The following is a 23,461-nucleotide window of genomic DNA, read 5'->3' as shown; positions in this document are numbered from 1 at the left end:
CCTATTCCCTTTGTCCTCTGTCAGATTGTCTATTTTGCGACCTGTGTTGCTGATTAGGATTCTTGTTTGCTCCTTGTATCCTGTTCCCCTGTAAGTTTGTTTTTACTTTACTTTACTGTGCCTTTCTGCTTTGCTCTTATTTTATTTTTTTTCTTTAGTCTTTTTTGTTTCATTAAATATATGTGATTAACCCTGAGATGTCACATCCTTGACAATGGTACAGAGCTGAAACATGCGTATGCAATACGCAAATACAATTCTATTACAATTTCAAAAATACAGAATGTCTAAATTCCACACAATAAAGACGCACAGGGGAAGACATCTACCACATAAACAACATAAGCGACGCAGTGGCTGCAGACGACAAAACACCAACAGTACAACGTGTTGCTAGGCAACAGTTTTTATGATGCTCCTGAGCACCTCCACATCTACTCTAAATACAAATCCTAAATCTTTTCAGCCGATCCGAGCTGTGAGCCGGAGAGCTCTGCAGCAACAGGGCGGTGCACACCTCACTGTGGATGAATGTGAAAAATGCCAAGAAGTGGGCTGAGAGCTGAGAGAGGGAGGGGAGGAAGAGAGGAGCAGTGCATAGGGCACTAAGTGATGTTTGACCATAGAGAGGCAGTAGGTACACATGTATTATTTCTATACTTGTAACTTTAAAGCGGACTTAGACCAGAAGTTCCAATTAACGCTGTTTTTTAGTATGTATCTGCGTCATTACCTTGTTTAAGAAGCCCTGAAGGTTCTAAACAAACACTTCAGCCACTGCTGAGATCGCTGTGTTTTATTGTAATCTCGGGCTCAGCGAAATCTCTGAAAAAACCTTGTCCAGTTACGTAAACACCGGTTCTCCGGAACAGCAGATCGTCCTGCTCCGGGCACTAGTCCGAGCACATCCAGTTGCGTACATTGAACCGCAGAAGAAGAATAACGTCCGTTGTGGAGGTGTTTCACGAGCGTCAGTTTCTTCTGACTCTGGGTCTGACTCCGGGTCAAAGGTCGTCAAAGGGACTGCGGCGGGGAGTCGTGACAAAGCTATTTTTAAACATTGTTAAAACAATGTTTTGATAATGAGGAGCAGTGCATCCACTGTTCCAGAGGGGGAGCTGCGCTTCTGAGAGCGGGTGTGCTGAATATACTGGCCAATCACAAGACTCTGTCTTCTGGGTGAGAGAGTTGAGTCTCAAATCTCGCGGCTGGGAAACACCGTCAGAAAAGAGGATTTCTATCGGCACGTTTACAGCAACTAGGAGGTTTTTGACCATAAAAACAAGTTAATGTATGTAAAGTAGACCTCCATAACTAACAAATATGTGCAACAGGACCACTCTAGGTCCGCTTTAAAGATTTGCACCTGGATCAGCAGTTAGATGACTAGCCATATACACTGGTTTTCACCTAAATTGAATAAAGTGGTTACAGAGTTGTGTCGTCATATGTGTTATATCAGGAAGTTGTTAGAAATACCCAGCTCTAATTGGAACCCAAGGAAAAAATTATTTTAGCCACTTTAGTATAGTGATTTATCTCACTGTAACGGCATGTTTCCACAAAAATGAAAGGTTCGGTAAGTATTTTTTTGTGTGTTCCAATTAGGAATAATACCAAATACCTGGCTCCAATTATTCCACTTTTCGGTTCATTTCCCTTGGGGTACCAGAGTAATGGTACAGTATGATATAGGTGGAGCTAGACCCACAACAGTCAGCTGATTGGGTGACAGAAAAGCATCACTCTCTTGCGATCGGTGTTCATTCATCGTCTGTAGTCTATTCTCATACAAAGCTTGACATCTTTTTGACACAAACAGCCACAAACCAGGCAGAAAAAAACGAGCTGCTGGGTGTCCTCCTGGATGTATCTTGCTGACGCGGCCACCAGACAGAGCACACACCCTGAATACCAAGTAAAGGTAGCATTCTCAGTTAAAATGCAAACCTGACCAGGACAACCCTCTCTGACTGGAAATGGGGAAAGAAACAGTTAACTGCACCGACACAGTCCAAAGACAAAATCATTGTTCTTAGCACACGGGAGCTGCATGGTCTTCAGCTTTTCGGTAAAAACTAGAGAAAAGGACCGTGTTCATCACTGTAATGAAAGAGTCAGACAGTAAATTTCCCCAGCATCACAGCAGAGCCTGTGCGCCCGAAGACAACACGATGTACCAAAAATACTCCAGCCTGCATCTGTGTTGAACGAGAGCATGTGTGGGTGAGCAGCCTCTTCCCTGCAGCTAAGGCACCGAGGCAATTATACTGTGAGATCTCAGCAGGCCGGTAACAGCTGTCAGAAACAAGCAGGCATGTTGTGATGCTAATGGTTATGGATGCTCTGTAGGTAGACGGTGTGTTCAAGACCTCAGCGTCGTACGGGCAAGTTTGGAGCGACAGAGGACTCAAGTGTGTGCTGAGAGAAGGCCTCAGTATTTAAAAGCTGCAGTTTGGTGTAATTGAAGCCACTGTCGATGACCCCAGCAGCAATTAGCTAAATCAATAGCCTGAAAAAGGATAAGTCTCATTAAAAAGCCGACGGGAGAGACTCGGCCTATTAAAATAAATCTATATATTTGCTAAGTGATCTGTTGAGATCCATTAATGTCACAGCTTAAAAGGAAAATCAACACTTTTAAGCAGATACTAATGATGAAGCTGGGATTTCTGCACACATTTGTTGCTGTGGTGCACACCAAAATATTGACAATGTGACACTGATGTATTGGTATTTCTACCATCTATAAACGTTTTTAGAGCAATTCAGTGATATGAAACATGGCAGCAAAAAGGTGTAGACGTCAAAATAAAGGGCACACGTGTCTTTGTAGACAGGACAGGTTTTTTTTTTTAACTTCAAGCACAGGTTTGGGAAAAATAGCCCACTGAAATCATGAGTCCAAGTCTCCCCTGCTTCCCCTCTATTTTTTTGCATGCATTTAAGGAGGCACTTGTTGGTGTTTGTTATACATCATAAAATAAATTAAGAAGCAACAAACTATCACATGCATATTTAAGTGTTTGTGCCCCCTCAAGATATTAAAACAAAAGACTCCAGTGAAAGTGTGTTACAACATGGCCCGCAGAGGGTCTGATAAAATAAATAAATAATGTTAGTTGTGATACTATGTATGCATGCTAATTTGTTTAAATGTTTGGTGCGACTGGAAAAATCATAAAACATGTCTATTACCCTCTTAGCTTGAAATATACAGCTCAATTCAACAAGCTCACACTATTTCCCAGAGGACTGAGTCAGGCTCAGGGAAAGATGAATAATTTAGGCTTAACTCTCATTAATAACACTTAATTACACCATATGGATATGTTAGACTATATGTACCCAAGATGCATTCAAGAGCAAAGCCAGGCCAAGAACAGAGCTCAACATATCATACATTTTCTTATTTATTTGCCTAGAAATACAAACAATGAAAACATCATTTCCAAAGCACCATATTGTTAGTATTCATCCCAATGTCCTTTGTTTTCTTTTAAAAATCAATTTCCTGCTGCAGGTTAAGGTGAACCAACCGATTTCTCAACACAACTAACCTGTGAAGGTGAATAAGAATTACTTTCAAATGAAAGATTTAACCTCTTGTTCATGTACAACACAAAGAAGTCTAACATATTATACAGCATACATGTTTTAAAAATAACACGAGGAAAAGGAGGGGGTCTTTACATATTTACAAATGGAACACTGTCCTAATCAAAAAATATAATGAGATTTGTGTACAGTTCGGTATGTTTCTGTCTTCTCAGACACCTGCATTGTGATGTCATTTCAAAAAATAGCCAGAAATTGAAATACTGTACAATCTTGCACTGGACCAAAAATAGGTTGTAGAGAAAAATCAGGCTACTCAATGTAGGTCAGAAAATTAGAATGGATGTGTCAGATCCAGTAAATGCAGGTGTGTAAATTAAAACATGGATTCATTATGATGCATTCAGCGAAACAGAAAAGCAGATTATTACCTCAAACTAGGAGGTTTTTGTTTCCCTTGTTTTTTTGTAAGCAGGAAAATGTCATAGTTCAAGAAATAAATTATTTGATTATATTTCAGTGCATTTTGAGTAGATACTGCGGGAAACTGATGCTATATCCATACTTTTGTATGAAATTGTGTTGTCAGTTAAAAACAATCTGCATCCAGTGGTTTTTTTTTGTTTGTTTGTTGTTTAGCTTTGTGTCAAAAGTAACCTGCGTCCAGACTATACCTTAAAATGTATGTCATGTGACCATTCCACTACACCAGACATGTGTGCTGCGGTGTAAACAGGAGCAGACTGAAGGGGAAAGAGAAACAGCTGATAGTCAAGTTGTGGCTGATAAGATCCAATCAAGAAGTGAATGCCGGTAGCTGTGGCATCTTTTTGAAAGTTCTGTCAGTCCAGATTAAAGTGCTGCCAGGTGTTTTCAAACTAAATAGGAGACAGCAGTGTTTTCAAACATTGTCTCTGTTTTCAGAGCCTTAAAGAAGTGGGTTAGTGTGGAAAGCAGTATGCGTCTTCTCTATATTTTTCTTGATAAAAACCAATCACACTATGCTCCATAAAAGACCTGATGGCTATCACCAAGAAATTAAAGCTGCAGTGCGTAACTTCTAGTGATTTTTTTGTTGCTGTTTTTGTCAGCATTATTAATTGGACTCCAGTTTTTGTGAAGAGAAACAATGTAACATTATTTATATGCTGCATCCTTTATCTGAAAAAGGGCTCTGTCAAGCAATACTATCAGACCTGATGGAGGGAGTGTTTATGTGTGTACAGCAGCAGCAGTGCAGGGACGGGCAGTGGCAAGACGTGATCCCATCAAACTGATGAACGTCCAGGCTTTCTGAGCAGTAGAATTAACTTCAATGAAACATTTCATGGGCGCTTTTGTTGTGTTTTCAGTCTTAATCCAACCTCTTTGTAGTCGGCCTAACTCGTTACGTTGCTGTTGCCTGGAAATGTCAGCAGACAAAATGACAAAACTGCTTTTATCATAGAGTCATATGGAGCTTAATCAGCACTGTGTGAACAACGATTTGAATATACCAGACATTCATTTTTATTTAAAACTTAAAACACTACACTACAAAGTGATATTTTCCTTCAGATTTCCATAGGCTTCTTGGTAAACTCTTACCCACATGCAAAAAAGTGTGATTACACTGAACTGAAGTGGATTCCAGTCTCCATGTGGACCACATTAAGTCATTCGAGGACAGAATGCATGTTTGTCAGTGGACTGCTGTGGGCTCAGTTTGGTTCAGATGACACAGTACGGCTCCATGGGTGTCTGTGTTCCCAGACAGCAGGGGAAACTGGCTCTGAGTCGCAGCCTCAGCTCCTTGTTGAACAGGAAGCTGATGATGGGGTTGGCTCCCGCCTGGGCGAAGCTCATCCACACAGCTATGCTCAGGTACAGCTGTGGGACCGGAGCCCCACGCCAAAATATCCTAAGGTAGCAGGTGCTTATATAAGGTGCCCACATGATGAGGAAGGTCAGTGTGATCATGTAGAACATCTTGCCGATGCGCTTCTCCATTTTGAACTCATCCAGCACCAGAAGCCTCCTGTTCCCAGGGTGAGTTGCTTGTCTGATGCCAACCAGCGTGGGAGGTGTGGGTCCACGGCCGAAGCCTGCAATCCAGTTGGCAGCGGCCTGCCCCGTGGCCCCAGGCCCGTGGAAGGTCCAGCTCTGGCTGATGGCCGGGACTAACTGGGCTGGCTTCATTTTGCGGTGATCATACACAAAGCACAGCATCTTAATGTAAACCACATGTGTGGTCCCCACAATGACCAGCAGCATGAGCATGAAGCCCAGAGTGTCATTCACCTTCAGGTAGCGGTGCTCAAAGGTGCACTGCTCCTCCTCGCGGATGAACTTGTAGGTGCCGACGTCGAACACCGGGGGGAACGCCATGGCCACGGAGAGAGTCCACGCCATGCAGATCACCGCCACGCACGTGCACAGATTCATCCGCTTGGAGTAGAAGCGGTGGTGCGCGATCGCCATGTAGCGGGTGACGCTGACGCAGAAGAGCAGGAAGGCGACGTGGAAACAGAAGAGCACCGACATGAAGGCGACGATCCTGCAGCTGAGCGCGCTGTACGGCCACGCGGAGCCGCCGCCGATCGCTGCCATCACGAAAGGGAGACACACGGCGGAGCGCAGCACGTCCGCGGCGCACAGGTCCAGGAGGAAGTAGTAGGGAGCCTTGTGCAGCGAGCTGTCCTTCAGCAGCAGCAGCGACAGCGACGCGTTGCCCAGCAAACTGATGCCCATGATAAGAGCCAGCGAGGCCAGTTTGACCGCAGAGGCCGCGGACGCATAGTTGTGCAAGGACGCGCTGCTCTCCCCAAACTCACTCGTGTTTGCCATGTAGGTGCTGCGTATTCCCACATCCATTCATTTACGAGCTCTGCTTTCCTGCCAGAGCTGAATGGAAAAGAGTTCAAGCGCAATTATCCACCCCCCAAAAAACAAAACACTAAGTCAGATATGAATTCCGCTCAGACGCAGCGGATCACATCAGTCTCGGTGTGCGCTCTTCATCGCCTACACCAAAAAGAAACAACAATGTATATATAAAAAACAACACTAATATTTCTTCCTTTTCTTCCGATCCTTCATCTCACAAGTGTCCGCCTCAAAAACCATCAGTGCGTGGTTCCATTCTCTGCGGGTTGACAGCGGCAGAAACAGTCCGCAGGTTTACGCACCATCTCTTCTTCATAGCGGCGTCCGCTCAGCGGAAACACATCTCAATTTCCACAGATGGCTAAAACAAACAACACATTCTGTGGCTCGTATGAAGGCAAACCTATCTGTTGCAGATGGGCGCAGATGTGGAGGCGGCTGCACAGCTCTGGATCCGAGTTGAAAACACACACGAACACAGCAGCGTCAAGGAGGCGACGCACGCACGCACGCATGTGGATCAGCATCAGCTGGTGAGGAGGAGGAGGGGAGCGGGGGTGTCTTACTTTCCTGTCATATCTATATAAAGACATGATATATGATATATAATGAAATTAACACGTGGACGAGCTAATGAACAAATTAAATCATATAAATAAATTGACAAGAAAGCCTAAAAACATAACACCAGAGAGGCAACAGATTAATAGAGCTGAAACGATTAATCGAGGAATCGATTATTAATCATTACTAAATTAATCGTCAACTGTTTTGATAATCGATAATCGGTTTGAAGCTTTTTTCATTATTAAAACAAGATTTCTGATAGTTTTATCTTCTTAAATGTGAATAGTTTCTTTGTTAATTTGCTCCACGGAACAAAGAAATCATTAAAACTTAATAATTTTGGTTTGTGGACAAAACAAGACTTTCGATAACATCGTAATTCCCAGGTTTGACGAACATTGATCAACGTTTTTTAACCTTTTCTGACATTTTATGAACCAACCGACTCATTGATTCATCGAGAAAATAATCGACAGATTAATCTATTACAAAAATAATTGTTAGTTGCAGCTCTAAACACAATATGTAAAGGCTGAAGAAGTTACTTTTACATCATGACAACAGGAAGAGGAGAGGTAACAGTAGACACGCCATAAGGGCAACTGAAAGCTGTTACAACGCCCTTGTCCTTGGCTGATGGGATACAAAATGTCATATGACACAGCAATTTAACAAGTTTAATCAACAAATGGAAACGCAGACTTACACATTGTTCTTATTTCCCCATTGGACATGATTCACTGTTGACATTTAACAAAATTACATGAGTACATTTTCATGTTTGTTTTGGCTATTGGAATTTGGCTCTAAAACAACATACTCTGTATTTATCTTTATTTATGCCCTCTGCGTGCTGAGTGGAACAATCACAACTATACAGAACACACATACAACAACAATGCACCCCCATATTCCCATGCATACATGTAAAAGAAATAGGTAAATTTAAAAAAATAATAAAATGAACACTGTGCCTCCACCTGGGAATCTCAGGGTACCTCATGATACAATATGATACGTGATACATCGTCCACAATATCAATGATATCACAATACAACGATTCTGTGACAATCAATATATTGCAAGACAATCATAGTGATACCTCACAATTTCTGTCTTAACTGAAAAAAAAGTTTATCTCTATTTTAAACAACATTATCAGGTAAGTTCAACTTCAACCCACACACTTCCCTCATTCATGAGAAATATGAGCAAACTGGTGAGTGAAACTGACAGGGACTGTTTATTTTAGAACACCTTAATTTGTTCATTTACATATCGATATTTGCCCTGGTGTATCGATTATCGTATTGTGCAAGGAAGGATGAAGATATATGACCAAATCAATATTTTTACCCATGGACCAGTTCATTTTATAAAACGTATGAAAGGCTCCCAAATGTCCTGAAAAACTCAATGTTTGCCTTTAATAACACATGTAATATTTTCCAATGTCAAACTTGTAAATAAGATGTCAGGTTGTTAAAGGATACACTGACCATACCAAACCATTGATTGCTATCAAATCCCCAATAACTAAGGAGTCAATCAGTACCTTATACAGAGAGATAATCATTGTTTTTTAACTGGAAAACAGCATTTGCTTTAATGACATATTGGCAGAGTGAACAGAACTAACTATATGGCTGTAAATGCAGTAAATGGTTGTATATTGCAGTATCAGCAGAGTTCAGCAAAACTGGTCTGACAAAGGAGGTAAAAGATGACCTTTAGAAAAATGGAACTGGATTTGTCAAGTGGCTTGAAAACAGCAGAAGAGAAGGAAACGTTCCATCTTTTCTCAAACACAGCGTGACTCCAACAATGCACAGGGGAGAGAGACAGTCCAGTCTCCAATAATCCACAAGTTGTCATAATAATTTGTTATTAGACTTCTTGCTCTCAGCAGAACTTTGAATTACAGTTTTCATCATGTGACAGAGCTGCGGTCTGCTGCTGCCGTGATTCACCAGCGCCCTCTGCAGTCTGAGGCATGCAGTGTCATGAACACGGAACACAAATGCAGTACAAGAGGACTCCTTGTTCAGAGGGATTAACATTCTTATTGGTACCAAAATAGACCCCACAAAATGGATTTGGGGAAGCTTCCCCCAAATCTGGTGCTGTAAAACATTTGATTTGACATTGACTAGTTGTATTGCTTTCACAGGGAAATTACTTTGCATCCATCCATTAGGTCACTATAATTTATAAATGATACGCTACATAGTATATTACAGTGGTTATACAATATTTTATTTGTAACTTCACAGTAACGTTGTCACAGTATTCTCTTGTAGAAGTAATATCTGATATTATATTGTGAATTATTACAGTTAAAGCCTGTGATATTCTTGAAACAATTTACAGTGTAGTTTGCATTTATGATCCAGTTCAGAGGTCATCAAAGAAGGATGATTCAAGAAGATACTACAGCTATTATACCAGTAACATGGTTAATGTCTTAATAACATATCAAGCTTATGGATAGGTAAATAAAATACAAATGTTCTGTTTGGTTATTTCAATAACTGAACTGCACCCAAACCACACATTACTATTTTGTTTTTTCATAGTTTACTGTCTGTGCTTGCTCTGCCTGGCTTTGGTTGTTTATTTGTTTGTCTTTGGTCCACTTTTGCTTTATTTGTATTTTCTTTTGCTCCGTTGGTTAGTTTTGAGGTCACAAACATATTGTGTTTTTACAGTGTTGATGTGAAACCATCCATTGATGCAGAAATCATTTAAAGAATTAGATTAGATGTGGCTGTGTCTAACAGTGTGAGCATTTCATTATTATTATTATTATTATTATTATTATTATTATTATTATTATTATTAATAATGTTATTATTTTGATTAGTGAAATGAAGCCTTACTTTTTGCTCATATTGTTTACGTGGACCAGAATAGTAAAACACATATACAATGTATATACATTGGAGTCTATATATTGCTGAGTCAAATAACATGATGGTCTCCATGGACAGGAGGATTCACCTACAACTGTCTTGTTAGAGCTTGCAAAGTATGAATGTGCCCCTGAAACAAGGGGCTTGAGACTGAAGATAGTAGTGTAAGAAGATGCCTCACTTGGGTTAAAAAAGAGAGCAGATTTTCTGGTGTACATTCACTCTCCCCAGTTTTTGTTCTCTCAGTGAGAACAATGGAGGGGAAAAACAGACAGTGTAATGTAATGCAATATATAATATATAAGGATATGAGCTATATCATACAATCTCATTGTGCGTCTCGCAGGGGAGTTAACGATGAAATTAACACAAGGATCTGTCCGTCTCCATCTCCATCTCCATCTTCGTCTCCCCAGTATAATGCCGCTTTTCCACTATACAGTTCTAGCAGTGCTCGGCTCGACTCTACTCATTTTCTGCTTTTTCATTAGGAATAGTACCTGGTATTCTGGGCCCTGGGCTAAAATGTGACGTTGACTGACTGTTGGCCACTGATTGGTCAGAGAGTGTCGTCACTGGAAGTCATGAGCACAACATCCAACACAGGAATCAAACCGAATAATGTTGAACTGTAGATCAGTTAAAAAAGATTTGAAAATCCTGAAAACATGCGCTGATCTCCAACGTCTAAATAACTCCTCTGTTTTATGGTGCTGGGAAATGGAACCCCCTGCTATACTAGTGAAGAGTGAGGTGCAAGAAAATGGTCTGAATTAAAAACAAATATATAATTGTACAAAACATTACATTTTTGGTTGTTTCACCGAAATAGTTTGACATATGTATGCTACAGTTACAGTCGTACCTCCGTGATGACGGTTGAGTTTTCTGCCACCTGGAAACCAGACAGAGTGGTACCTCTTCTCCTGTTCCTGCTCTGTGGTCTCGACAAACTGCGACGTGACGCAGTTACGTCACCAGTCGGTAGGCGGAAAAGCGGTGTGATTCTGTATCCAGAGATAAAGCCAAAACCGGCTGTACATTGTTTTGAAGAAATCGCACAGAGACGCGGGTTTGAAGGTTTAGCTCTGAGCACTCTTCCTCCCGCTGTCACTGAAGCTGAAAAAGATGGCGGTCCCCGCGGGTCACACAGATGTACAGATGGACAGAGGCGGCCTGAGCGGACAGACAGTTTCCTCTGGAAGCGACATAGACATCGACGAGAAAGAGTTGGAAAATATCACAAAGAAACACAAAGAGGACGTCACGCTGCCATTGCACTCACCCTGGACGTTTTGGCTGGACAGGTAAACCGTTTTTCCGCCGCTGCCCTCCATTTTTTTTACTGAGTTTGGAGCAGCAAAAATGGGATTCAAGGCCACAGCTGAACACGGGCCTCCAGGAGCAAATGTAGCGTGAGAATAATTGCTTTTAACACCATTTTCCTTTATTTACACTGCTGTGACTGACTGAACAGTAAAGTGAAAGTCAGAATGAGAAGATACCTGTTTATGGTGTCATTTGTTATGTCATGTAAGTGCAGCTTCTGCAGTTGTGAGTCTTTGCAAAACACAGGAAGGAGAGTTATTCTGTGAATTTGAGACTTTTGAGTCTTCTCTGGTTCTGTAGAGCTCCAAAAGTAGTCCAGATTAAGAAAACAGGCTTAACTTCGTTTCACAGCCAAATGACGTGTGATACTGTGTTGGACCGAGCCTGGAGCCATTTTCCTGTCAAAATGGGTTAGTGGTGAAAAGTGTCCTCCTCATTAAAATGTACCCATGATGACGTTATGTTATGTCTTATTGTGAGATCAAAACATCTTTGTTAATCTGAGCATATTCTTTTATCATGACACAAAAGGTATCTGGTGTCTGTTTCACTGCAATGACACTGACATTTTGTAATCGTCTAAAACTTTCAGGTCAACTAATGAGAAATCCCCAGGATTGATCATATAAGTCAGGGTCTCCTTAACGTTTAAAAGCATTTGAGAGATTTAAAGACAAACTGTGGACTTTTGAAGAGAAATATATTGTGTTTTTGTATGGATAGAGCTACAGGTATGCATGTTTAATGAGAACAAATGTGGACCTCTGTTTGACCCTTGAGGTATACCACAAGTTATGGGTGCCGAGGATGAGTAGCAGTTACCAATATGGACTTGTTTGTTGTTTGTAATTTTTTTGTTCAAGAAGTTAAAAACCACAACAACTGTCACTCGGAATCTAAATCAATGTTCAATTATCTGTCATTTCTCACAAACATTGCCTGAAAATGTTAATCCAGCCCTATTTGGTCTGATTAAAGACACTTAGGCTTTAAATCACAGTTTGTGATGGACACTATTCTTGTTACATTTATAAATACAAAGTAAAGTAATAAAGAATACATCAAATACTATGGACTAGTACATTTAGCAGTGTTTTTGACTGTTAGAAAGAAAATAAAAGTTTAACTGAAAACCCCAGAGCACAACTGTCCAGGAATGTTTATTTTTGTAAAGAAAATAAAATATAAATAGATTTGATGAATCATCGGAAGCATAAGTCTAGAATATAATTGTACTCTGGTCATTTGGTCAGTCATCATCGTACCCTTGGACTGCAACAATTGAGCAATTACTAAATAAATCGTTTATAAACTCGTTTTATAATCGATTAAATAGTTTGAATATTTCTTTAGTTAAAACAAGTTTTCTTTATTTTCAGTTTCTTAAAACTGAATATTTTAATTGTTTATTTGCTCCATATAACAAGGAAGTTGTTAAAACGGAATCATTTTGGTTTTTGGACCAAATAAGACATTTGATTGTTTGGTAAACACTTACGGACATTTGTTTTTTTTTACATTTTATAGACCAAATGATTACTCAACGAATCGAGAAAATAATGTACAGATGAATTGATTATGAACATAATCAATAGTTGAAGTCATACACACTAATATATGTTTGGGTGTAGGTGTATGTGAGAGAGAGAGAACTTGTCACTGCTTATCGCCATTTCCTGTTGACTGAAACGGTTTTCACTTGTTGTTCTAGGTCATTACCAGGAACGACCGCTGCAGAATGTGAATCCAACCTGAAGAAGATCTACACAGTACAGAGTGTTCAGGTAAGATTTGGTGTTGTTTTCAAAAGTCTCATTATCCTTAGTACAAGTCGATCAAGTGCATGACTTGGCAAAGTGTAGGTTTGCCTGAGCAGAGTTCCATTAATATGAGGATGGTCATTGTTACTTAATGACACAAATGGAGGAAACATTTGAAACGCTTTATGTTGGAACGTTAATGCAGTGCATTTTACAGAGGTCATATTATATTAGCTTTGTTTAGTTAAAATTAAATTGTTGTATTGAACTTAATTTGTGTGTGTACAGTAAACCATGTGTTACGGTGCATATAAATTGCAATGTTTCCATGGTCTGGTGGATTATAGCAAAGGGTTTCTCTAATGCTTTTCGTCAAGTAAATGAAGCGTGTTTGTCTCATTAAGTTTTTAAAACAAACTAATTGAAATTTGCTAATCAATCTGTATATTAATCAGATGTTTTAATGTGAAGAAGAACAGTACAGTAGACACAGTCAATTTAGGGTAAATTAGGTGTTTGCTTATGATCTTGTCTCTCTCAACACAGAAGAATTTTCACATTATAAGAGATTTAAAAGATGATTGACACCACTGACCCTCATGTGGAGGATAAAGTGGTAGAAGATAGACTCAATAGATTAATGCAATGATGAGAACTAACTGAAATGAGTTACCACAACTGAAAACATTAACAGGACCTGGGTCAGATGCACTGGATAACATCCAGTATATCCTGAATTGCCGGGTGCTTTGTTTATTGCATTGTTTTCAAATTGTGAATTCTATTTAAAAACTATTGTTCAGCCCAAGTTGTTTCACCCTGCACCATTTTAAGCTTCAGTGCCATAATAGTGGACTGTATAATTCAGCAATAACAAACCTGCAAAAGACCAAGGAAGAAAGGTACACCATTATGGAAATTCTATATTCTACTGTAGTATTATGGTCTGAAAATGCACCAAATGTAAACTGTATAAAGGTGGAAACATTTGGCTGATGTGTTATGGAACTAAACATTTCTGTTGGAGCCTGAGGAGAGAGAGAAGTGACTCTTTTCCAACATGTAGTCGTTTAGAGCTCTAATATAACATAGACATATCATGCATTTTATTTACAAAAAAAAACAACTAATGGCTGCGGCATCATATTTCACGTGTCTGAATCGGCATCGGTGTGAATCGAAGGTCATCTGTTGCTTCTGTTTGCAGATGTTCTGGAGCGTATACAACAACATTCCCCCAGTCACAGCCCTGCCTTTGAGATGTAGTTATCACTTAATGCGAGGAGAGCGAAGGCCACTGTGGTGAGTCTGTTGTAATTGCAAATATGATATTCTGTTCCACTGGCCTAAACGGAGGACTGATTCTAACCGCAAAATGAAATATGGGTCATGAGAAGAGACTCTAAAAGCCAACATTAGTGCAGTAAATGTTAGAATGATGTCCATAGAAGAACTCAAACCTCATATATACTCGTGTGATGTCCACAGGTCCTTCACAGATGGTGCTTGCTGCAGCGAATAATGGATTACTAAATGAATCATCAACCTTTTTTCATAATCCATGAATGGGTTTGAATGTTCTTTGTCATTAAAAAAAGGAATATCCACATGTTTTAAAAAGGTTTCATGTAAACAAACATGCGTTGTTTCAGGAACTTTATCCCATCCACATGAAACCCCGGAAAAATTACTCCAAATGCTGGAGAACATATTCTAGCCCTGTAACGCTGCTACACCAAAAACTGAGAAGAAGTTGTACAGCAAACAGACGGGATGATTCGAGTAAGGGGAAAGGAAGGGAAATAAAAGAAAGAAAAATTATCATAACGCAAACGGACCAAACAACAGTGTTGCCAACTTAGGAACCTTGTCGCTATATTTAACAACTTTTCCAACCCCCATCAACTTTTTTCCCCCTAAAAAGCCATGAGCAACTTTCTTACATAAACCAAACTACTTTCTCAGAAGGAAATGACCAGTTCTGCCTCATGAGTGAGCTTCATTTCACACAGAGAGCGAGAGGGAGAAACACTGTGACCACACAGACAAGAATGAGCTGTGGATGTGCAGTGCAGCTGACTGTGTGCAAAACAATCACTCATCTGTATTGTTCATTCAAGTAAAAACAGTGTCTGTGAAAAAAGGTTTCTCCTCCCTTCTGAAGTCTGAAGTCTCTGAGGACAGGACGTGTTCTTGTGATATCGAGCATCTTTTCAGGCCGACTTGAGTTATTTTTCTTTGAAAGTAGTTGGCAACACTTTTGAACAATCTCCAAACACAAGAGAACGATGCCGACAACAGCAACAAATATTGGGACAGTGTGTGAGAGAGAGAGGTGGGACTATGACCTCAACTTTTTCCCAAAGTAGCGTATTGGTTGTCAACATGAAAACGCAAGGGTGAAAACTGAACATTTTTTCATGTAGATGAAACGCATATATGATGCACATTCACCTACGCTTGTTTCTGTGTAGTGTCCATGAAAACATCATGTCGCGGTTTGGGAAACACTGTTCAACATGAACTACTAATCTAATACTTAAGATAATAGGTTAACCGATTATAAAAATCGTCTTTTCGTTTACTTTGTATATAATCTCATTGTGTGGAATATTTGTGTCATGTTTAGGTTTCTCGATAGTATATTTCAATTTACACATTTAGTTACTCAATGTAATATTCTGGTTAGATTTTTGTTATTGTATGTTTATTATTTAATATTATAATTTCAATGTTTATTTTAAGAATATTCACAGGCTATTCAGATTATTTTTGTTCAGTTTAAACGAGTTAGGTTTTATAATGCTGAAGTGTCTGAAGTTTTCTTAAATGTGTTACTCCACCAGGGAAGAAGAAAGCAATGCAAAAGGAGGAGTATGGAAGATGAAAATACCAAAAGAAAGCACTGTAGGTATTTACCTTCACTTAAATATCACAAGCATTTTTAAATGACTGAATGACTTGCATTCTCTATGTTTGTGTTTCAGTCTGCAGTATGGAAAGAATTGTTACTTGCTACTATTGGAGAGCAGTTTGCAGATTACTGTTCTTCAGGTACACTCTTTTTTTCTTTCTTTTTCTTTTGTGTTCAGGTAAAATTGACAGAGCTTTTAACATTTTGTGCCATTTTTGTTCTTTTGTTGCACAGATGATGAGGTCGTTGGTGTCAGTGTTAGTGTCCGAGACAGAGAAGATGTTGTACAAGTCTGGAATAAAGATGCAACCCTTGCTACTGAAGCAAATATCTTGGGAAAAGTCCATGATCTCCTCCCGTACATATCTTTTAAAGCCGTTTTTTATAAACGTAAGTATTTTTTGCCTGTACCTGTTACTCGGGGTTATCTATCTAGAAAGCAAGTTGTGTTTGTGTGTCTGTCTGTGACGGGCATATCTGGCTGACCGTTGAGCATGGCCTATTGGTGTGCATTCTTGATGTTCACGTTTTTTGGAGTCATTTTAATTTTCGCTGATTTATAATGATGCACAACAGGCAGCGCGTCTGACGGTGCGTCAGGATTGTCAGTGTCAACAATGGCTAGGCAGTGGCTCATTTCACATGGTTCAACGCAGAATATGGTGTGATACTGATACGGTGTCCATTCACCAATATGCGAGCACATATTTATTTAGCATTAGCATGCTACTATTTTTTTGCGGCTAACGTGTCGATACTGTTTCCAACGGTGGCTACGATTAGCATTAGCTTAGGGCTAACATAATACAAACCTCATTTTTTTACATTTTTGATTACCATTAGCATAGCTAGCTGTTTTGTGACCGTCAGCCTCATGCATTGCCATAACTGAAAAATCTTATTCAGCTCCCACTATAGGAATACATACTTCATACGGGCACTGCACTAATTATCAGTTAATGTGTAACTATTTTATTGATTAAATCAGGGGTTCTCAAAATTTTGACACCTGAGGGCCAATTTAGGAACCCAACATTGGACTCAGGGCCGCCAAAAGAAAAAAAACAAAGAAATCCCATTTGTAATAATTTTAATGACCAGATTGTAGTTCTACAGTTTAGCGTTAACTAATATAAGCGTTAAAATAATGTAATGTAAAGGTGCCATATGTAAGAATGTGGCCAAAAACGGTTACTACATTCAAATTCAAAATACTGAGGTCTTTAAGGTTTAGTTTTCTGACGTAACTGGCAACCCATGGTTGCTCGGCAGCTGAGACTCTACTGACTGCAATGATTGGTCTGCAAAATGTATATTTTTAATGCAAACTTTTTGCTTGTACTGTTGTTGTTGGTGAGTTCAGTTTGTTATATGAACATTATTCCTGAGTCTAAGCGTTAATACAATAACGCTTTATAATTTACTGGGTAATTACCCAGTATTTTGGCCATTGTTCTTACCTTCTAATTACAGGTTAATACCAAGTAACACATTTCTGTTACAATATATGTACTAGCTACCTACTTATTACCAGTTTATAACCCAATAATACACTAAAATTCACCATATAGAAACCAGGTAAATACCCAGTATTTTTCTTTACACTTATTGGTCTGTATCAGTAATGTCCAATAAACATTTAATAAGCTTAGTCGCTCCTGGATTAAAACTATCAACTGTAATTCATTGCGGGCCGCCAGAAATGGTTCTGCGGGCCGCCATTGGCCCCCGGGCCGCACTTTGAGAACCAATGGATTAAATGATAGTCCATAAAAGGATCCATAAAATGTCAGAAATTTAGCAAAGAAACAGAACATATTTAATAAGATGAAGTAGGAGGAAAATAAATAAGTTTAAGCTTTGCAGCTACTTATTAGAAACAACCCTGACACAAATAAAAGTGTGTCCTCTTTTGTGTGAACACATAATTACAGTCGACTTAGGATAAATGCGTCGGCAAGTTTCCCCCACTCCTGCTTTGCCAGTAGACCTTTAATCCTTGATATGTTCCTGCAGGCTGAAAGTGAAACTAAAGTTTTACCGACCTACTTTGTAGCTGCATAATATGGCTGGTAATATTTAGAGATTTCTGGCTTGGTTTGTAGTTTTCAGGTTTGCTGACTAAAGCGGAGTGTTGACCCCCAAGTCTCTCTTCCCTAATTTGATAATTTATATATTTAATTTTAAATGGAATACAGTGATGGCAGCTCCTGTTATTGGGCAGCTCTTGCAGAAGAGACAACAGTGTAAATAAGACATTTATACGTTAATAAGATTAATGATAACATGTGTTTCTTATAGTACAGTCGCATCAGTCACTAATGGTTCAATATCCAGTTTAGTGAAAATAATTATAAACTGTACTTTTGGGTTGGAGACTTAACTTAGCATTGAACTAAGCTATATTTTTCCTGGTATATACTTTTTTTTATTCAGTTCTAGGCTATGGGTATGAACAGGTATTTTGCTTTTACCAATTCAAGACTGCCCTGTGTGTAACATGATCCTTATCTATGCTGAACAGATCAAAGGTCTCATTGTGATTATACTTTCCTTTTCAGCTCACATGGACCATCATGCCTTTGAGGGAGGACGCTCAAGACATTAGATGGTATTGCACATTTGTTTCTCTTAAAGAAAACAACAACCCTGGACTCTATACCTGCCTTGATGTGAAGGCTCTGTCTGCAGCCTAATCAAGGATATTATTTTGCATCGGACAACGAAATGTTATCCATATATTTTTATAACTTTTAATGACTGATGCCTTGTTTCTTTTAGATGGAGGGGGCTCTTAAAGGTCTGAATTCTTCAGTGTAATTCCAGGGTAGATCTCATTCAGAGTTCAGTAGTTCATGTTGGTTTTTTTTAATTCCTGCTATACTAAACTGCACTGTAATGGTCCGGTTATCAACACAGGCTATGGACCTCACAATCTATGATGTTGTCGGATATCTCTTTTCGTGCTGATTCTTAGACCCTGTTCAGACCTGGTGTTAACATTTTGTTGTCAGTAGGGCTGGTCGATTAATCGAAAATCGGTTTTATTTGTTTGGACGATGTTTTAAAAAATGAAAAATGATTTTTACTTTTTACTCTGCTCCCTCCGCTCCATTCCCCTGCCCCTCCCTCAACTAGTTCTCTGACAATATCAACATCTGGCAGCGTGCGCAGAAAACAGCGAGAGTGCAGTCACAGGAAGAGAAGTCCGACACAATCAAGCCGAACACTGCCAAACTGTAAATCAATTAAAAAAGACTTAACAATCCAAAATAACAGGTATTTATGTTTGTCAAATCACTGACAACCCAGCCCTAGTTATCAGTGATTTTGTCATGGCCAAAGAACATTCTCTGGATCTGTCTGTTTTTTTTTTACAAGTAGTCATGACAACTACAGGAAATGTTTACTGCCATGTGCGGTCAGTCGTACTGAAGACTAATGTAAATACCAGGTTTGAACGTGACATTAGATGCATCCTAACTCTCTTCATATGAACAGATGCAGGCAAAAATCAGTCATTGGTAACTTTGAAACTCGCATCTCATTGCTCTGTATATATTTGCCTCTGCTTGCTTGCCATGATGTCATGAAATAGCCTCACACTTAAATACACGTTAAATAGTGGACTAATTGAGAAGCAACTGTGTCATTATATACAGTGAGAGGGAGACGGGTAGGACTGTGACATCATTGTTTTCCCAGAGAGCAGAGTATTGGTTGTCTACATGAAAAGGACATTTTCATGTAGATGAAACACCTCCAGTCATTGTCCATAAATATTGGGACATAGACACAATTCTCTTCTTTTTGGCTCTATACGCCACTACAATGGATTTGAAATGAAACGAACAAGATGGTCTTTAACTGCACACTTTCAGCTTTAGTTTGAGTGGAGGTGTTCGGTGTAGGAATTACAACACTTTCTATATATGCCTCCCACTTTTTAGGGAGGCACATATAGAACCTATGACTGTAGGTCACGGGTTAGCCTGTTGCAGCCCTTCACAGCCCTAAAAGTTGGTGTTGTCAATTGTTATATATAGAGGCAGCAAAAAGTAGAGGTAATTGTTTGAATGATGAGGTTAATGAAACATCAAAACCTAATTTTCCATCAAAATCAAATAGGGAGGCACATAGAAACAGCTGATCACTGCACCACATCTCTCTTTATCCTGTTGCAGTAGGATAGTGTGGCTTAGCTTTCTCAACCAATCATTTTGTTAAAGCTGAAATAGAAAAATAAACAACAGATTGGGTGAACTCCGATAGGCGACCCCCATTACCACTAGACTGTATGAATTCTATATGATATGCTACTGTCAGAGGCACAGTATAATTCCTTTCCTTTTTAATTGTTCAGTGGTGGATCATGAAGTACACTGTTTTTAAAGAAAAATTCTGATGCATCAGTAACCCTTTTAAAACCCTTTAATTCCCACCTCGAGTTCATAACATGAAATATTTTAAAACAAGTTTGCTTACTTAGTGCCAAAGCACTTTACTGTGTCCAATATAAGACAGTGTTTTTATTCAGCTGGGTTTTCCACTTCTTTGATTGGAGGAATGAAAGTCCTGTTAAGTTTTTTTTTTTGTTTTTTTTGTTTTTTTTTCAATCTTTAAAAGAAAGCATCACACTTTAAAAATACTGCAAATGACTCCTGATTTGAATCAGTGTCCCTCAGCCACAAAGCTAACATGGGGAATCAGAACATAATCCAGCATAGATGTGTGGCCCTTAGAAACTTAAGATGTGGTTTTTAAGAATTTGTCTTTCCAGCAAATGTTAAAGGGAAAAGTCCATTCTGAAGTGTGCCTCTTTGAAAGTTCCACACCACTCTACATTTGACATTTCTTTGAATAAAATAGTTGAAAGCAAACTCCTCTGCTCTCTAAAAAAAAATGGAGTCACAGATTGTTTGGTGTATTACTTGGAAGACATTTTCTGCTCAAATAGTGGTGCACCTTAGTGCTTGTCCTGACCTTACCTGTCGGTCCTAACAACCGTAAAACACTGGGGGGGACAAATGTAGCATTACTATGTGTCTAAAGGAACACCGGCTCATAACATTCACTGGTTTAAGCTTAAATGTCGATGTTTAATGTCAAATTGTGTTGATAAGAAAAAGTAAAATAGAGACATGGGGATATGTAATAGTCACTGAGTCAATGTGCAGTCATCACTTGTAATGTAAAAAGTTCAAATGTATATTTTTTCACATTTTTGGGTCTGACCCTTTTCACTCTGTTACCTAACAGGGTTAATTATAGTTAATATTGCTTTATTGCAGTGTAGGCTACAATAAACTTGATGCCTCTGGTGTTATTGTATGTCTCACCAATTTTGTAGATTGGACCAGTTGACGAGGTGGTTGTAAAGGAACAATATTTTTTTTTTTTTAAACATGATTTTTGCAGTGAAATGGACGTCAGTAAATAAAATGTAAATGGAAACAAAAATGCACATCATCTCTGTTGCTTCTTGCAGATTTCCATTTCCATCAACAGATATCTGTTGAGGTGCAGAGTAACCACTGTAGTCTGAACGGTATGCTGTTTCAGCATGTTTCACTTACGCTGGGCTATTTTGTGCAGATTGCGTTCCAGCTGCATGTTACACAGTTTGTGCTGTGCCACTGTAATTAATGTGTAAAGAGAGGGCATACCTTTGCGGTCACCGAGGAAGCTCGCTGAGAGGCCCATCAGGGTGGTTCCATCTCGTAGCTACCATTTTTTGGGCTGTAGTAAGGCCAGCAAGGATAAGTGTTTTTTGGTACCCTGGAGACAGCAGCTGAGATAAATTGTTCAGGGGTAAAGTACTTACTGATACAGGTATAGTCAAAGAGAATATACTGAGAGGAAAAACTTTTTACATAAACGAGCAACAGGCAGGCATTCCCAAAACATGTGAAGAGAACAGTACCTCTCAAAGGTTAGGTGTGATGCATTGGCTCATAAACTAAAGGAAGTTGACCAATGTCATAAAAACAGATTGTGGTATTTTGCAAATCCCTTTGTTACCCACATTCAATGAAATACAGCACAAAGACAAAATATTTAATGTTAAAACCAAAAACTTTGTTAGCATGGTGGTTCAGTGGCACAGTACCTGAGAAAATATTGGGCTCTCAAAGTAATTAACGCCATTATTGCCATTATCCATTACCACAATTTGAGAACCCTGGTGTTGGCTAACAATGGGGGCATATGGGGCAGGTGCTCTACCAACTGAGCCACTGCTGCCCCGGCATGACTAAGTTTAAAGGTGTGCTGGTATAATCCAGTTTTTAACCACATAATACAATTAAATAATACTCCAATTGTTCAAAGAAATAATGGCTCTTCAAAATGTAAACTTAAATTCCTTCTACAGGGAAACTATTGAGCAAAACTCAATGGCTCCTGAGACAGTATCTATTCCATGGAGACACACACTCCTGATTTGCATTTGAACAGATCACAACATGGTCATTTACATAGGAAAACCTTACCCGCTCCTAGAAGCTGGGGGGGTGACTTTCTCACCTAGACTGCAAGTTTACGGCAATTCCTGGCAGTTATCGGCAACTAACTGAAACACCCAGTTGACTGGGAGTTTCAGGGCAATTCTCAGGGACGATTACTGCCGAAAATCCCACTTTTCATGAAGTGAAATAGAGCAGGTATGAGACACAGGAGAGAGGAGGTCGTGGTGATGAGGTTAAGGTTAGGACACTGTGCACTGAATAAATCACTTAAATGAATAGGGAAGCATCAGACAGGATTGTGTGAGAGGTGTCAGGAAGAGGAAGAATCTGTGGAACACGTACTTTTGAGGTGTAGGGCATATGAGGCACATGGAGTGGGGATGGAAAATAATCTAAGGAAATTAGGGGATCAAGAATTTAATTTAAAAGGAGTATTGGAAATGAGGGAGAAAGCACAAGTTAGGGTAGTAATACATTTCTTACGGATTACGGGGCTATTTCATAGGGTATGAAATAGAAAACTGGGGGAATATATAGGATAAGAGCATGTGTGCGTGAGAATGGTGTGAGGGTGGCCTGTATCTGGGCCACACTCCAGAGCAGAAGGGGGCGGTAATGCACCTGTAGATGGATGCCAACCGCTGTAAAACTAAAAGAAGAAGAAGAAGCCAGAGAAACCCCTTTCCCTGGTTTCCCTCTAACTCACCTGCTGCATGTTACTGTGATTGCCTCCACTCAGTTCACTCAGCCTGGAGCAGTTCACCAGTTTGGTGGTTTGTTTGCTCTTGTCTTTGAGTCCTGACTGTCACATGTTAGCATTTGTGTTAGCCCATTAGCTTTTTGTTTGTTAACATCTTAGCCCAGTAGTTTTTTGTATGTTAGCCATTAGCATTTTGTTTGTTTGCATATTAGCATTGTATGTCAGTCCATTAGCTTTTTGTATATTAGCCCATTAACTTTTTGTGTTGTATATTAGCATTTATGTCAGCCTATGGTTAGTTGGCATCTGTATGTTCGCTCAGTAGCTTTTAGTTTGTTAGCATGTTAGCATTTGTGTTAGCCCATTAGTTTTTTGTTTGTTAGTAACA

General features: G+C 39.4%; 2 protein-coding genes across 2 annotated transcripts; one reads left to right on the top strand and one right to left on the bottom strand.

The window, feature by feature from the left end:
• Nucleotides 1-5,268: 5,268 nt before the first annotated feature.
• On the bottom strand, nucleotides 5,269-6,384 carry gpr27 (G protein-coupled receptor 27; the record flags this gene model as incomplete). Its single annotated transcript, XM_083893047.1, has 1 exon — nucleotides 5,269-6,384. The coding sequence occupies one exon, from the start codon at nucleotides 6,382-6,384 to the stop codon at nucleotides 5,269-5,271; it is 1,116 nt and encodes a 371-aa protein (XP_083749173.1).
• Nucleotides 6,385-11,031: 4,647 nt separating this feature from the next.
• Nucleotides 11,032-18,514, top strand: eif4e3 (eukaryotic translation initiation factor 4E family member 3; the record flags this gene model as incomplete). Its single annotated transcript, XM_083892722.1, has 7 exons — nucleotides 11,032-11,210; nucleotides 12,944-13,016; nucleotides 14,200-14,294; nucleotides 15,839-15,899; nucleotides 15,980-16,046; nucleotides 16,141-16,296; nucleotides 18,468-18,514. 7 exons carry the CDS (start codon nucleotides 11,032-11,034, stop codon nucleotides 18,512-18,514), a joined length of 678 nt encoding a protein of 225 aa, XP_083748848.1.
• Between the last annotated feature and the right edge of the window lie 4,947 nt (nucleotides 18,515-23,461).

This window comes from Microchirus variegatus (assembly GCF_963457635.1).
Source record: "Microchirus variegatus genome assembly, chromosome: 7".
Lineage (NCBI taxonomy): Eukaryota > Metazoa > Chordata > Actinopteri > Pleuronectiformes > Soleidae > Microchirus > Microchirus variegatus.
Note: the sequence above shows the minus strand (reverse complement) of the source record. Positions and strands in the feature narration are given on the sequence as shown.